At 41.6% G+C, this 17,728-nt stretch overlaps 2 protein-coding genes across 2 annotated transcripts in view; one reads left to right on the forward strand and one right to left on the reverse strand.

Moving 5' to 3' along the window:
• Positions 1 to 266: 266 nt before the first annotated feature.
• On the reverse strand, positions 267 to 2,898 carry LOC311033960 (protein Wnt-8a-like; the record flags this gene model as incomplete). Its single annotated transcript, XM_084041698.1, has 5 exons — positions 267 to 881; positions 1,014 to 1,156; positions 1,613 to 1,738; positions 2,206 to 2,378; positions 2,837 to 2,898. 5 exons carry the CDS (start codon positions 2,896 to 2,898, stop codon positions 267 to 269), a joined length of 1,119 nt encoding a protein of 372 aa, XP_083897824.1.
• A 5,841-nt stretch (positions 2,899 to 8,739) lies between these two features.
• The window catches only part of lcp2b (lymphocyte cytosolic protein 2b), a 37,456-nt gene continuing 28,467 nt past the window's right edge, over positions 8,740 to 17,728 (forward strand). The window contains exon 1 of the mRNA XM_084041699.1: positions 8,740 to 8,917. Coding sequence (XP_083897825.1) covers positions 8,840 to 8,917 — 78 coding nt within the window. The 5' untranslated portion in view covers positions 8,740 to 8,839. The remainder of the gene's footprint in view (positions 8,918 to 17,728) is intronic.

Here is a 17,728-nt window from a genome sequence, read left to right on the forward strand (position 1 = left end):
AGGCGACAGTGACACTGTCGTGTAAACACAGTGACACTGACTGACAAGGGAGGGTGAATCCATGGGGAAGTTGGTAGGCCTGAATACAATAAAGGTTGTCAGTTTGGAGATGATAGTCTATCACCCCAAGTTATATAAAGTGCATTAAAAGTCTTTTAATGAAAGGCTGTCAGTTGATGCAAGTCCAGGATGAGGCCAGACTCGTCGTCGTGTATTGATTGCAGAGACATTCACATTAATTGTCTTTAAAAGTCAGTGGCGGCCCGTCAATTCTTGCGCCCAGTGCGCGCCCTTTGCCTCCGATTGGTTTTATTGTGCGGCCTTCTTCCTCCGTTTAGTTTGACTTTGTGCGCTCTTTCCCGACGCGCACAATAATACTTCGCAACGACCTGCGTGCACCTCTCGCACTTGACCGTGCAGCACCAGTGGAATTTACACTTGCAGCTGCTGACCACCTCGATGCGCTTCTCCTCCACCTTCAGGCCGCAGTCGTGGCACAGCCTGCGGCAGCTCTGTCTCTCCCACTGGGAGCCGTTGTTCTTGCCGGCGGCGGGTCCGCGGAGACACTCGCGGCCCTCCGTGCCGTGGTAGCCCAGGCTCTGGTTCTTGGTGCAGTAGTCCGGGGAGGCCTCCAGGTAGATGAGCTCCGTCTTGGGGATGCCGCTGAACGCGTGTGCGATGGCGCCTCGGTTGTCTGCGCTGTTCCCGGCCCTCATGCGCCTCTGCTTGTCCATGTCCAGCGTCCTCGCCTGGTCGTACTTGACCTTCAGGAAGGTGCCCACGTCCCTGAAGTCGGACAGCTGCATCCAGCAGGTCTGGAGGCTGCAGCTCCCAGACACTCCGTGACACTTGCAGGCTTTCCTCATGGTGGATTTGATGGCCTGTCGGGAGACAAATGGGAGACTAATGTCAGGCAACTTATATACTCTCCAGTGTATACTGCTTTTACTTGGCATTAAGTTATATTGAAGTTAACGTATGTTTAATCATTTCAAAGGTAATGAACCACTTACCAATCTGCCAGCTTCGTTGTTGTGCCGGTTGATGGCTGCACGCGAGTCATGTCCATTTTCCAGCGCGTCCACAAACTGCTTGGAGATCTTCTCACCGAACGCAGCATTGTCACTGCATCCGCCCCATATCCACCCTTTGCCACCTGCACAATCAAAAAGATCTGAGTTATAGGCCTGCTTCTCATTTCATGTTAAGATAAAGAATTGTCCCCAGTTCATTTCTCAAACTTTTCAGGCCGTGACCCCCCAAATAATCATATTTGAACTGGGAACCCAGTTAACGAGGCATTAAATCTTCGGTTCCACAGATGAATATTGTGAAAATAACAGATCTACAAGCTCACAACACCTTGCTTAGCGGCGATTTTCACACATTTTGCCTCTTTCTTATATGATTTATTTGGCTAATGTTTGACCAGTCTTTATAGTACAGTCTGTTGATTACTTCAGGTATATTAAACAGGCCTTAAAAGTCCTTAAATTGTCACTTCACTGTCATCTATGGACCCCCCCCCCCCCAAAAAAAAAAAATCATGTGGAGACCCCCCTGGGGGTCCCGACCCACTGGTTGAGAACCACTGATCTATATGCCAACGTACCAGTTTGTCCAATTTTGGAGTCATCGCAGCCACAGTTGTCGAAGTCCCCCATGCTGCAGTTCTTGGTCAGTGTGTACATCACTCCTGCAGCGCTGATGGCGTGGACAAAAGACGTCTCTCTTGTGGCTATAAATTGAGTTGCAAAGAAAATATATGTTATCCAAGTGTAATATATTATTTTGCTATCAAAAGTGGTACCATTACGCCTTCATTGTGGTGTCCAATCTCTGTGCGTAACCATGCGTAATCGCAAATGTCCTGGCCTAGGCAACGCCATCATTGGCAAAAGTCAGTGGTGGAAAAGTAGGCTACTCACGTTTTTTTTTACCAAAGTAAAAGTATCAATATTCTGCCATGTAGAAATACTTTGTTAAAAGTAAAAGTTCGGAATTCTAAATGTAATTGAGTAAAAGTATACCAAAAGTATTGGTATAAAAGTAGAAAGTAGGCCACTCATTATGTCCCATTTCACAAGTTTTGAAATATATAAAAATCTTTTTAAAATAGCACCTCAACATTGTACTTGAGTAACTGTACTCTACTGTTACTTTACACCACTGGCAAAAGAATAATTAATAAAACAAGCTCCTCACCACTGCGGAGACCGTTGTGTGTTGATAACTGGAGCGCACTCTCCGGGCAGTTCCACCTGTCCCATGCAAACTGGTGCTTACACTCCTGCATGCCGTTCTGTGCGCCCACCTGCACACTGCTGGCATAGGTCAGAAAGGCCTTGGGTCCAGTCATCAGGAAATTATTGACCGACCTGTAGAAAGGAAAGTAAAGAGACATTTTAAGTAAAGTCGGGACCTATTTGTGGGTCACGAGTAAATATCCCGTTTTCTTTTTTTCTTTCTTTTCAAACATTCCCCCTCTGCAAAAAAAATCTATGATTTTTCTAAAGATGGTCATGGATGAATATTTAAAAAATATAAGAAATTCCATAAATTAGAAAACAAATGTTTAAGAAGTATAGTGAAAATAGCCGATCTACAAACTCACAATGCCTCATATCGAGACTTGTTGTGAGGTTGTAGATCTGCTATTTTCACTAGCTTTGGGTCCGGGATGGGGAGACACATTTCTCTTATGGTTCTCGAGCCAAAAAGTTTGGGAACCGTTGAAGTATCTTATAAAGCCGAAATCACAGTATGTGCTGTATTTTAAGATAATGGACAACAAAAAGTAAAAAATAAATAAATAAAGAGAACAAGTGTGACTTACCAAGCTGCTGCAAAGTGAACCTGACAGAACATGGACAGAATTAAGTGAAGCTTTAGATCCATGGTATCTAGTGTTGTTTGTATAGTCCAAAGGCAAATATCCCAAAAATATGTGTCTTTGTTAGTATATATCCAAGGTGTGTGTCCCGTGAGAGGGAAAGGCTACTGAATGTCAGGAGACTGAAGACTGATGATATTTATACTGTTGTTCCATTTGATTGACAGGTTGTCTCGTCGCTAACATTTGACTGTGAAAATGCCCCAACGAGGACATTCATTGCCCTACGTGTCCTATCGACGAATAGGAGACGTTGTTGCATAGAGGCACTTCAAAGAGTTGACAGACTGTTAAACCTCATTCATTCACCTGCCGTTCCCAGGCCTGCTTATAGACTTTTCCCACGAATTGGGACATTTCCAAGTTATCTTGGCTTAGGCTTATGTAATAATAAAACTACTACTACTAATAATTATTATTATTATTTATTATTATTACTGTTATTATTGATGGCTATTAATAATAATGGCTATTATTATTATTCCTATATGTCCCCCTTCAGACTAATGGCTGCACCTAGGAGTTGGATAATGCACACTCACAGGGCATACAAAACAATACAAATAATAATACATATTTTGCACCTCTCCACAACTTAACAGATTTAAAAAGACCAATGAAGCACCAGTAAAAATGAAAAAGTATATAGGCTACATGAAAAATAAAAATAAAAAATCCTTGAGTTCCTAAATAACAGTGTCAGTCACACACACAAGACCTTAAGGAAGTAACAAAACAGAAAAAAAGGTTTAATTATAATGTGTTTTATGGCAGCCTACATGTCAGGCGCCGAATGTTAATGTGACGCTCTGGCCTATTTGGAGGTGGTCGGAAATTTGTTCTTTAGCAAATGACATCAGTGTTATGAGATATAGGAGATAAGCTACAAGGTGACTACGAAGCCATAAAGGGGAGATAATAGTCATGTAAATAGCACCTCACACAGCGGCGACATTGACATGGCCGTGATAATAGGTTAATAGATGTTTCCGAAGGGAACAACTTGGTGCGAAAACAGTCTGGAATTGACAAGAATGCAAGAATGCTGCAAAAGCAAACACGAGAAACAATGTCGACGCGGTTCTTTTGGGGCTATACTGCCTGCTTGAGCGTCATGCTGTATAACAGGGGTCTTCAACGTTTTTCAGGCCAAGGACCCCCTAGCTGAGAGAGAGATGAAGCACTCTATACTGTAAGCAATTGTGTTTCAGATTAACTTTTTTTTTACTTGGTCTGCTCTTTTTTCCCTCTATAACTAATACCTCTTTGCCAAAAATAGCCGATCTACAAGCTCACAGTGAGCTTGTAGTTTGGATATTTTTAGCTAAAGTTCTCCTCAGATGGATGCTAGGTTCAAGTGGTTAATGTAAAAAAAAAAAAAATCATATCACACAAAGTTTTGGCGGCCCCCTGTAGTAACTCTGAGGACCCCCTGGATCCCCTGTTGAAGACCCCTACTGTATAAAGTTTGTTTTTATTATTCTCATGTGGAGGCTCCTAAACAGTTATATTATTAGGTTATTAACCAACACCAGATAATACATGGTGTTATTTTTCATGATCATGTAATTACGATTATATTTGTCTTGTCACTGTCATAATCAACAGGCATTAAATTGCTAGTTTCTATCATTTAATATTCAATGGATTTGACTTGATATAAGTGTTTAAACCCTCGCCTAATTATTGATTAACACTAGGATCATCAAATCCCCTGTAATCCACTCAAAATCCTTTAAAACCACTTGTCACCCGTCGATGGGCCATTAATTGGGATGAGGATCATGCGGCCCTTATGACAATAGAGGCGACGATAATCCCCAATAATTCAACTTGAGGCTGAAACCCAAATATCTTGACATTGGGGGCTGTAAGGGGGGGGGGGGGGGTGTTGACGTTTGGTCAATAAGTCACAATATGACTTTTAGCTGCACATCACATAGGCCTGGCGATTTGTTTATTTATTTATTTTTGGTTGGTTGCTTTTATTGTGATAAGCAGCCTATGTGTTCCATTTGGAATGGGTAGCAGTTAACAAGAACATACAGGGCTAGCCTATGCTACCACACACATTGACACGTTCAGATGTTTAATTGGTTAGCGTGTTGACAAGGCTTTCACATTGTGCGTGTGAATGTGGGGGGCATTTCACGCACGCATTCACGCATTGCTATAATCTACCATCGAAACCGCCGAGGACAAAATCGTGCCTCGATCGGCTCACGTGAGTTAATCTTTAGCCATATGATTATTATGGATATGATGATGATGATGATCATGTGATTGATCGTTGTGATCAATATTATAATTTAGCACCATCCATCATGCGAGCTCACCTCGAGCCAATTCCATCTGACTGTCACTGATAGACAAATACATATAGACGATATTAGGACCATTATTATATTGTATTATGATTCCTTGGTTTATTTTCGTATAGGCCTATGATTAGGTATACGAATAGTCTATACCAGTGGTTCTCAAGCTTTTCAGGCCGTGACCCCCCAAAAATAATCATATTTGAACTGGGGACCCCCCAAAATAATCGTATTTGAGCTGGGGACCCCCACCCTGACAAGAGTTGTGGCATTATAATTTAGTGTTTGACTCAGTTCCCACTGAAAATAGCAGACCTACAAACTCACAACGCCTGCAATGCAAGGCCTAGTGAGCTTGATCGGAAATGTTCACAATTTCTGCCTTTATTATATTATTTGACAATTTGACCACAGTTTGAGCAGTTTTTAGAGTAGGCTATAGTTTGCTGATTACATGCAGTAATGGTCTTTTTTAATTTTCATTTCTTTTTTTCTTTTTTTTTAAGGTTTAGAAGTCCTTAAATTGTCATCTGGGAACCCCCCAAAAATCATCTGGGGACCCCCCAAAAATCATCTGGGGATCCCGACCCACAGGTTGAGAACCACTGGGCTATACGACCGATGTGTATTCGGCTCAATCCGTCGATTTCCCGAGGTCAGTCAGTAGCCTGGTGGTCAAGACATTCAGAGCAAATAGCCTATTCTTAAAACAACACCAAGTCAAATCCGCTGTAATTATAATGCCCTAACAGGCATTTTAGACACATTAAAGCGGCCCACGGTGTATTGATGGGTGATTTACAGCGGTGTAAGGGTGAGACAAATCGAGCAATAAAGTCTGTGGAGGTGACGAGGTTGACAGGCCGAGGCCAGGGGGCAGGATTAGCGTCGCCAGGGAGGGATGTAGAACACTGTCAGGCTGGGCCACTGGATGTAGACTATTAGCAAGTGTCGAGGTTGGCAGTCAAACTGTTTATATTATTATTATAATAATATATATATTATATATATATATATATATATATATATATATATTTCCCCTTAATAATTCAGACAAACGTCTGAAAAACCTTTGCAGGAGTTTTGTTATTTTTCTGTGAGTGTGTGTGTGTGTGTGCGCGTGGGGGGGACTACATGATCTATTATAATAAAAAAAAAATATTGGTTAGAGGCTGCAATATGTTGGCCCACAAAGTGGTTAATGGTAGTTTATCAAGTTCAATAAAATCTGGTCCATAGTCTGTACATCGAATCTATCTTTGGCTATGACATATATATATATATATATATATATATATATATATATATATATATATATATATACTGTATACTGTATACTGTATACTGTATATATATATATATACCCTCAAAAATCACGTGGTAGTCCAGACCCACAGGTTGAGAACCAATGCTTTAAGTAAAGTGAGTAGCAAAACCATAATGTAGAATAAATAAAACTCCTGCATTCAAAATATTACTTTAGTAAAAGTACTATTGCCATCAAAATACTGTAGGCCTATAGGCCTACTCACACAACATAAAAGTTATAATTATGCAAAATGGCCCATTTCAAATGATTGGAGTGTAATATGTTCTGGTAAAGGTGGGCCTGATTTTAATTGCTTTATATTCTACTTGAACCTATAATAATACATCATTTGTCAGGTAATATATGTTTTGTTAATAATCAAAATCTGCCAAGTAACTGCGGTTACTTTACAGAACTGTAGAAGCAGCACTATGTAACTTCCCTCTACACCCCAGATTTGAACCCGGTTTCCTGCACAAGTGCTGACATTTTTACCATTGAGCTAATAGAGCCTGCCTATTTGCTCAGGGAATAAATTGAATCTTGACCATCAAGTCAAAATTCATGTCAGATCCTGTGTCTAGATGAGACATGACCTTTGACACAATCTAAATGTCTCAATAGAAGAGCAGGGAGACAAAATACAACCACCTCAATTGTATAAGTTATATTGTATTAACATACTCTACCATACAGATTGGGAAAAAAATAATTGTATTCATTGAGAAAAAGTTACATAGTGCGGAACTGTCACAGTCACAGACTCTCTTCTGATTGATTGTCTAGGTTTTGTATTTCTATGTTTGTTCCTTAGTCTAGGTTTCTTGGTTCTATGTTTCTGTTTGCCCCAGCTGTATCTCAATTGTAACAACACCTCATGTGTATATCAGTCTTGTTCCCCGGTCAGTCCTTGTTGAGTCATTGTTTGTGTCACATGTTTTAGATTGTCTTGAGATGTTCATGTTCACCATATGTCGTGTATTAAAACACCCAATAATGGGTTTTGAACACCACTTTGCCTGGCTGTCCTGCATTTGGGTTCTCACATCACCAGCACGTGACAAAAGTTGTTCTTCAAATCTCGTTGTCATGTTGGCGTTCAGTGTTGCTATGTGAGCGTCTCATGCTGGTTCCGTGTATATGTTGTTGTTCTACCACGTCACTTCCACCTACACTTTCTTGAAGAAAGAGGGACCAGAGGAAAATGTTTTTCTCACTACTGCCCAAAGGTCGCCACGGGGTCTTTTTGCGAACGTATACGGTGAATGCACGTCGGGTTGAGTTCCGTCCACAGGGGGACGGATGGCAAATTGTCTGCCCACGGGTCTTACGGACACGCGGGCCTTTATGAGGGCAGAATGGGGGAGGAATGATCCCACGTGGACCCCCCATGGTGACTGTATTCACCCAGAAAGGCCTGATCAGCCCCTCTCCCCAGCACCCTTCTCTGTCACTTGGGTGTGAGATACCAGGCTGAGCTGGGTCACAAGCACACAAATAAACACACCTGCCTGCATGTTCGCGCACACACACGCACGCGCACACACACACACACACACACACACACACACACACACACACACACACACACACACACACACACACACACACACACACACACACACACACACACACACACACACACACACACAATTTTCAAAAACCTGTGTTAACTCAAACAATATGACAAAAGATGGAACTTGAATACAACTTGAACGACAAATGGGCCTGAGGATTACATAGTTATTTCAACTGTAAATAAGAGGAAGTTGAAACAAGCCTTACAGTGAGGTGGCAGAAAGGTTCAAATTCAATAAGTAGCAATAATTATGTGCATAGAGGTGTGAATAGGTCATCAATACATCATGCAAATGCCAAGAAAAGTCTCTGCTAGGCATCCACCTACAGTGTAAAATCCTGAGTGTTATTAATTCTGGGTGTACAAATTGACCCAAAAGGGTCTCTCTCAGTCTATTTGACTGTATATACAGTACAGTTATGCAAGCTATAATCTTCTTCTTCATCTGTGGCCACTTCCCCTTTTAAATTATTTTTTTTTATATTCCTTCCTGTGTAACATATTATGTTACACAGGAAGGACAGCAAGTGACATGTTGACAAGGCTGCATTGCCTGTCAAATCATCATTATTCAGACCACAAGACAGTTATGAACTCGCCCACTTGTTAACTTTACATGAAGGTGGGGTGTATTGTAAGGTTCAAGCAAAACATCTTCCTTACGGTGATCAAGAAATATTTACTGCTGTCCAGTAATACTTTTGTCTCTTTACTGGATGAGATACTGAAGAGAGATAATCATGAGTTTTGACAGTATTCCTTCCAAGACAGAGGTGATGGGATGGAATGCCCGGACTCTGGCTGACTACATGAACAGGGTGAGTACTGATACACAACTTACACTCAGATTGGAAGAACTATCTTTTAGCAGTAACCTTGCCTTACCATCTGTGTTGACTCAAGTTGGTGTTAAATAATCTGTTTGATAATGTATCTCCAAAAGTTGTAGTCAACTTTCTGTGATCATGCTCAACTTAACAACATGAACCCTGCCATCCCTATTTCGTATGAGGAAGTATAGGGCTTAAATGGTTAAAATATGAAGATGAAGAATACCATATACCACTGTTCTCAACCTCTTTTGTGACCCCTATAACAAGGTCCCTTACTGCCCCCCCCCCCCCCCCCCACACCCAATTAAAATGTTAACTTTATTTTGATTGTGTATTGTGTCGCTTATATAATTTAGAAAACATCTAATCCATTTCCAAACATCAGATTTTACATTCAACTGGACTGTTAGTAGGCCTATGTGATTATTATCTGTTTTTTAGCCTAGCCTAATCCCAGTCCTCCTATAGTTCATTGCTTTTCAACTTTACCTAACTGCTAATATACAAAAGAACGCTTCAACAATACTAGAGACATTTGCAATGACAGACTGAATGATGGTGTAGTGGTCTAATCATCAGACCCTTACCACAGAAATGCCATGTTCAAATCCCAGTCCTCTTAAAGTTCATTGCTTTTCAACTTTACCTAACTGATGGCTAACATACAAAAGAGCGCTCCAACAGTACTAAGAGACATTTGCTGTGAACCAGGGAGAGGTGCCCTAGTGGACTAGTAATCCGCTTCCCAGTACAGAGGTTCCAGGTTCGAATCCCAGTCTTTCTATTGTTCATTACTTTTCAACTTTACTAACTGAAGGCTAACATAAAACAACGCTTCAACAGTACGAAGATACAAATGCTGTGAGTGGCAGAGAGATGGTCTAGTGGTCAAAAGATCAGACTCTCTGCATAGAGATGTTATGTTCAAATCCCAGTCTTTCTATGGTTCATTGCTTTTCAACTTTACTAACTAAAGGCTAAAATAAAATAACGCTTCAACAGTATGAAGATACATATGATGTGAGTGGCAGAGAAATTGTCTAGTGGTCTAAAGATCAGACTCTCCGCATAAAGATTCCATGTTCAAATCCCAGTTCTTCTTTGGTTCAATGCTTTTCAACTTTACTAACTGAAGGCTGACATATAAAAGAACACTTCAACAGTACTAAGAGACATTTCATAGTAAGTTAGAGATGGTGTAGTGGGATTGAGATCAGACTCCCAGCACAGAGCTTCCATGTTCAAATCCCAGTCCTCTTAAAGTTCATTGCTTTTCAACTTTACCTAACTGAAGGCTAACATACAAAAAATCGCTCCAACAGTACTAAGAGACATATGCTGTGAATCAGCGAAAGATCCCCTAGTGTTTCGACTCCCAGTCCAGTGGAGTAGTGGTCCAAAGTAGTGTGACGCCCTCCCACTCTGTCTACCAGTGCTAGTCTGGTGAATGCCTGGTAGGTGGAGCTGGGAGGCCATCAGCTCTGATCTGGAGCACCTGAGCCTATTGCTCTGAGGGCTTTAAAAGCAGTCCTCTTTCTGTCAGATTCTCTCATCTCCTCTCTCCTCAGTTTGTTTGTTAACATACCTTGGTTTACACCTTACAACATTCACACTGCACATACACTCGCACCCATACACTGCCTTCACACTGATGCTCATTCATATTTACTGAGGTGTTATGTTTGTTGTTTAGTTAGTTTATATTTAAATAAAGATATTTTATACACTTTTAACTGTGCCTGTGTCTCCCTTTTGTTGCAACCTTGAGTCAGGTCGTAACAAATGGGGGCTCGTCCAACTTGGTAGGACAAAGTGTATCTCTATCCCTAGAACACTTTAAAACTGGTTGTTAGCACTTTGGTCATCTTCATTTAATGGACTTTGGGCCCTTCAGGGGCAGTGTTCTCCAGTGGTGAGTACTGGTGCTGAGTACTAGTGCTACCTGTAAGTGCTAAATTGATGGGAGATACAGGTGCAGGTTAGACATTTTCAGTATGTAACTTTGGTAAAGTTAAACATTGTCTGGTTTGGCTATTGGTTGAGTTTGTTCTATTTTTGAGAAAATTAGTTTGGTGAGGAGAGAGGAGCTTTGTGATTTGTGCTTGTCTCCCTGGTGGTACAAGGAAGTGTGGAGCTATTCCCCTGATAGGTTTAAGAAATGTGTCCTTGATAGGGGGACTCATTTGTTTATTATTTTGGTTAAATGTTTTTTATTTTTGTGTGTCTTCCGTGCGGCCCTGGGGGCACATCCATGGCTTTGAGAGGGTCGCCATTTCATGGTTGCCCAATCTACCCATCGGGCTCAAGTGCATAAATACCTCCCGCCAGTAGGACACATGAAGACTAGGGTGAGTTAGCCAGGTGGGGGAAAACTCTGTCTCTGTCATTGAGTCTGTATCCTTGTATGTACCGGGGAGGGAGCAAGGGTGGTCTTCCTAGTAACCTTGATCGTGGTTGCTACGGTAGCAGTATGGGGGGAAGTTTTGCTTCTGGTGAAATAAAAAGCATAACTTCGCTTGTTTTTATTGGTTTTGGTGCATTAGCTCAAGTAGTCATGTTGCGTTGGACAGGTAAATCATTTTGTTCTGAAATTATTGTTGGTGTGGAGGACATGCAGGGCTCTCTGGAGTTGAGGGTTGTGTGAGGGAGTATATCATAGATGTCAATTGGAAAAACACTTGATACATTGTACCGAGGTGCAGTACATTTGGACTCGCATTTGGATTTCAGTTTCGTCTGAAGTCATTTGGGTTTGGTGCTTAGGTGTGGTGTCTGTATCCTTAGTCTTGAGAGCAAGGAGGACACCGGTAATGCCTGAGGTCCGGTATAGCGTCATAGTTGACGTTTTGGTGAGGTCCTTGTTCTGATTGTGTGGTCATTGTGTTGGTTTCTCTGAAGTTTGCATGGGATTTGCCCTGTGCACTCTCAGAGATAAATTGTCAGTTCTCCCTCACCTTGTCCTTAGATTGTCCTTTCACAGTACATTTCAGATCTAACCTGTTAAATCTGCTGTTCTTCCCATGCTAGCTGGGTCAATCCTGTTCTCTTAAAGCGCTTCTCGGCTCTGTCAGTTGCTGAGATTGTGGTTGAGCTGGATAGGGAGTCGGCAGCATTTTCTTAATTGAGCTAATGGTACATTTTGGTTTGATCAAGATGGTTTCAGTGACCCTAGGGTCCCTGTTTTATGGAGAGCTAGTGGCACACTGGGTTATGTGCGCTACTATGTTCTCTTGGTTATGTGTAAAATGAATCATGGTAGTGTCAATAATTGTCTGTATATACTTCAGAGGCAGTTTGATCAGTGTATAAAATTTTGTCTGTGTTAAAGCTGGCCCGGTGAGCCTAAGTGCGGAATTCAGGTTTGGGAACGTGACAAATGGTCCAAACGGTGCTTTTCTGTTTGCATGCGTTGTGGGTTATGTCACTTGTCCGTTGTGTGTTGCCTTGGTTTAAAAGGAGCTCACTCGTTGGTAAGGTGCCTCCTTTGGTTGTGTCCTGTTGAGGGCAAGGAGGACTTGTGCGTCCCCTGACTAAAAGTCTAACATAATGGCTTGGATGAGGGGATAAGTTAATTTGGTTGTTCCATAGTTTGTTAAAGTCATGTTTATTCTACAATTCATTTGGGTTCCTGCAGACCGGTCGTAATTCCGCACAAATAATGGCTTGTATATTTGAAAAAAAATCTTTGAATCTGGGTTTGCCTACAACTGTCTCTACAACTGAGACAGTCTGTAGTGCTTGGCTTGTATGGTCCCTCGTTGGCATGGGAGTTGGCCTGTGTGTGGGGATCATTGGTGAAATTGTACACAGACTGCCTGGACATTTGACACTTGAGATGGACAATGTGGTGACAGACATTGTTGAATACACTATTCCATTGATTAACAATAATTTATTTTGTCTTGTGCCCTGTATTGCCCTGGCTGGTTCTTTAGCTCCTCCTCTTAATTTGCTTCCAGGTACCAGTTGCTGAGGTGTGTAGGGAAAGTGGCAGGTTATAACAGGCCATAGATAAGTGAAAGTTACTGTTTTTTGGAGGTTTTGTTTGTTTGGGTTAAATTGAGTTTTGAAGTTTGGGAGTTGGTCACTTGTTTCGGTGTTCCTGTTGGGACACCGTTTTTATGGAGGGGGGTGTGACGCCCTCCCACTCTGTCTACCAGTGCTAGTCGCGTGACTCCATAGTCTAAACCAGTTGTGCATGATTGGCCAATACGCTTGTGCAAGGACGCGCTGTGATTGGCCAGTAGCCACTTTGAGTGACAGTTGGGGCAAACGCTCTCACCAAAACATTATTTACTATTCTGTCCCTATCGGTACATAACTCGAACGGCGCTGAGTCGACTAGCAGACCATTGGCCGGTCGACGCGGGCACTCGCGCCTGGAGGCGCTCGGGCGCGTCTCCTCGGCCTCAAGGTCTGCTGAGTCGGCGCGCCTCCGTCATGGTCCAAAACTATACTTTATCAGCGAAAAGAAATAGTCCGCGGTTGTTTGAAAAAGGCACTTCCGCGTTGGCCACAGAAGGGGGCGTGTTTATAGCACAACTGGTTTAGACTTTGTAATGTCGCGTGCTGGTCTGGTGAATGCCTGGTAGGTGGAGCTGGGAGGCCATCAGCTCTGATCTGGAGCACCTGAGCCTATTGCTCTGAGGGCTTTAAAAGCAGTCCTCTTTCTGTCAGATTCTCTCATCTCCTCTCTCCTCAGTTTGTTTGTTAACATACCTTGGTTTACACCTTACAACATTCACACTGCACATACACTCGCACCCATACACTGCCTTCACACTGATGCTCATTCATATTTACTGAGGTGTTATGTTTGTTGTTTAGGTAGTTTATATTTAAATAAAGACATGTTATACACTTTTAACTGTGCCTGTGTCTCCCTTTTGTTGCAACCTTGAGTCAGGTCGTAACAGTAGTACTTTGACATTTTCAAGGCCAAAATACCAAAAAGCAAGTCAAAAGCACAAAGAGACCTGTTTGGAATGGTGGGGAGATTGAGTAGTGGTCAAAAGGGTGGACGCTCAGCACAGAGGTTCCATGTTGAAATCCCAGTCCTCCCATACTTCAGTGTTGTAGTACTTTGACATTTTCAAGGCCAAAATACAAAAAAAGCAAGTCAAAATTACAGAGAGACATGTCTAGAATAGCTGAGAGATGGAGTAGTGGTCTAAAGGTTGGACTCTCAGCACAGAGGTTCCATGTTCAAATCCCACTCCTCCCATACTTCAGTGTTGTAGTACTTTGACATTTTCAAGGCCAAAATACAAAAGAGAAAATCAAAAGCACGAAGAGACCTGTTTGGTATGGTGGAGAGATGGAGTAGTGGTTTAAAGGTTGGACTCTCAGCACAGAGGTTCCATGTTCAAATCTCAGTTGTCACATATTTCAGTGTTGTAGTACTTTGAAATTTTCAAGGCCAAAATATAAAAAAGCAAGTCAAAACCACGAAGAGAAGCCTGCTGAGGGCCCAAAGGTGCGTTGGCGCTGTGGTCTGGGTGCTTGATCGGTTGCCTCTGCTACAGAGAGTTGGCAGGTTCAAGTCCCATGCCATCAATGTACTGGAGGACCATTGGGGGGACTGCGTCCCTCCCCTGTTTCCTGATAGTTAAAGGTGGGGGGTTATGTCTGAAGGAACTCTTCCCAGCTAAACTTTTATTTACTGAAATACATTTCAAATGATTGTTAGTGACATGTTTGGAGTCCAAGTCTTGTCCTTCTGCTGTATTGCTGGATGTATGAGAGGGGGACATTCAACTAGTCCTACATACTTGCTGCTAGTAACCCCATTCATACTTTAAAATGTTCATCTTACTGTGGACATGTTGGCCTGAAAGGGAATCTTTGAAATGTTTAATAGTTTTAGAATTGTACTCCTTTAAAATGTCAGAGATTTATAATGGAGGTCAATGGAAGAATTTGGGACCTCAAAAAAACACTTTCACCTAGAAACTCCATTTTCCACCTTACTGTGGACATGCATGCTTGAGATTTTTTCTTTGAAATCATTTGTAGTTTGGGAGATATTTAACTTTAAGCGCCCCATGCATTGTGGCTGCGGCAAAGGGAAACGAGTACAGGCTACTAATCCTACATACTTACTGCTAGTAACCCCATTCATACTTTAAAATGTTCATCTTACTGTGGACATGTTTGCCTGAAAAGGAATCTTTGAAATGTTTAATAGTTTTAGAATTGTTGAAAACCTGTTAGGAGTACGTTTCAGGCAATTTAGAGTTGATTGGTAGTACTTTGTAGTGACTTTTTTTTTGGTCCCTAACATTCATCGAGCTCTGGACTTAGTAAATTCACTATTGGGTCACTACCGAAACGAAAGTTGGTCACTACCGAAACGAAAGTTAAATCCGAAAAAATCAATAAGTGTGGAGGCCAAAATCGTCCCTACGAAAACCTGTTAGGAGTACGTTTCAGGCAATTTAGAGTTGATTGGTAGTACTTTGTAGTGACTTTTTTTGGTCCCTAACATTCATCGAGCTCTGGACTTAGTAAATTCACCATTGGGTCACTACCGAAACGAAAGTTGGTCACTACCGAAACGAAAGTTAAATCCGAAAAAATCACTAGGTGTGGAGGCCAAAATCGTCCCCCCGAAAACCTGTTAGGAGTACGTTTCAGGCAATTTAGAGTTGATTGGTAGTACTTCGTAGTGACTTTTTTTGGTCCCTAACATTCATCGAGCTCTGGACTTAGTCAATTTATTTTTTCACCATTGGGTCACTACCGAAACGAAAGTTGGTCACTAGCGAAACGAAAGTTAACAGAATAATAAGAACCTCTGTGGTGCAGTGGTGTAGATACAGGGCTTGCAACCAGAAGGTTCCCGGTTCAAATTCAACCAGGACATTTTCCCAACTTTTATCTGACTCTTGTGGTCTGTATCTAATCTTTCAGTGAACATCCTGCAAGAGACCAGAGAAACGATGAACCATGGTGGAGCAGTGGATAGGATACAGGCCTTACACACAGAATGTTTTGAGTTCAAATCCAACAAGGAATATTTTCCAACGTTTATGTGGCTGTAACCTTTCAACTAAGAACATGCAAGTGAACAAAATTAGGATGAATTACAGTGGTGCAGTGATTGAGATACAGGGCTTATAACCAGAAGGTTGCTGGTTCAAATCCAACAAGGACATTTTTTGAACTTTTACCTGACTCCTGCGCCTTCATCTAATCTTTTAGTGAAGAACACACAAGTGGACAAAGTCAATAAAAATGGCTGTGGTGCAGTGGTTAAGATACAGGGCTTATTACCGGAAGGTTCCCAGTTCAAATCCAACTTGGACATTTTTCCCACTTTTACCTGACTCTTGCACCTTCAAATCCCACACATGCTGATTTGCCATTTCCAGGATTTGAGTCTTGAGTCCCAAGACTCAAGACCCAAAAGAGTCTTGAGTCGAACCAATTACTCCCGCGGAGACATCAAATTTCTCTTTTGGGCCTTGAGTCCCAAGACTCAAGGCCCAAAAGAGAAATTTGATATCTCCGCGGGAGTAATTGGTTCGACTCAAGACCCAAAAGAAGGTGAACTGACTGTAATGATTCAAAATGTCATATATAGAATGGAAACCCCATTCAAACTTTAAAATGTTCATCCTAATATGGACATGTTTGCCTGAAAAGGAATCTTTGAAATGTTTAATAGTTTTAGAATTGTACTCCTTTAAAAGTTCAGAGATTTATAATGGAGGTCGATGGACGAATTTGGGACCTCAAAAAAAACACTTTCACCTAGATACTCCATTCACAGTTCAAAAAATCCACCTTACTGTGGACATGCATGCTTGAGATTTTTTCTTTGAAATCATTTGTAGTTTGGGAGATATTTAACTTTAAGCGTCCCATGCATTGTGGATGCGGCAAAGGGAAACGAGTACAGGCTACTAATCCTACATACTTACTGCTAGTAACCCCATTCATACTTTAAAATGTTCATCTTACTGTGGACATGTTTGCCTGAAAAGGAATCTTTGAAATGTTTAATAGTTTTAGAATTGTACTCCTTTAAAAGTTCAGAGATTTATAATGGAGGTCGATGGAAGAATTTGGGACCTAAAAAAAACACAAAAAAACACTTTCACCTAGAAACTCCATTCACAGTTCAAAAATTCCACCTTACTGTGGACATGCATGCTTGAGATTTTTTCTTTGAATACATTTGTAGTTTGGGAGATATTTAACTTTAAGCGCCCCATGCATTGTGGATGCGTAAATTCACCATTGGGTCACTACCGAAACGAAAGTTGGTCACTACCGAAACGAAAGTTAAATCCGAAAAAATCACTAAGTGTGGAGGCCAAAATCGTCCCCCTGAAAACCTGTTAGGAGTACGTTTCAGGCAATTTAGAGTTGATTGGTAGTACTTTGTAGTGACATTTTTTTTGGTCCCTAACATTCATCGAGCTCTGCACTTAGTAAATTCACTATTGGGTCACTACCGAAACGAAAGTTGGTCACTACCGAAACGAAAGTTAAATCCGAAAAAATCACTAGGTGTGGAGGCCAAAATCGTCCCCCCGAAAACCTGTTAGGAGTACGTTTCAGGCAATTTAGAGTTGATTGGTAGTACTTTGTAGTGACTTTTTTTGGTCCCTAACATTCATCGAGCTCTGGACTTAGTCAATTTATTTTTTCACCATTGGGTCACTACCGAAACGAAAGTTGGTCACTACCGAAACGAAAGTTAACAGAATATTAAGAACCTCTGTGGTGCAGTGGTTTAGATACAGGGCTTGCAACCAGAAGGTTCCCGGTTCAAATTTAACCAGGACA

The sequence above is a fragment of the Gymnoscopelus microlampas genome, assembly GCF_963454915.1.
Source record: "Gymnoscopelus microlampas genome assembly, chromosome: 18".
Taxonomy (NCBI): domain Eukaryota; kingdom Metazoa; phylum Chordata; class Actinopteri; order Myctophiformes; family Myctophidae; genus Gymnoscopelus; species Gymnoscopelus microlampas.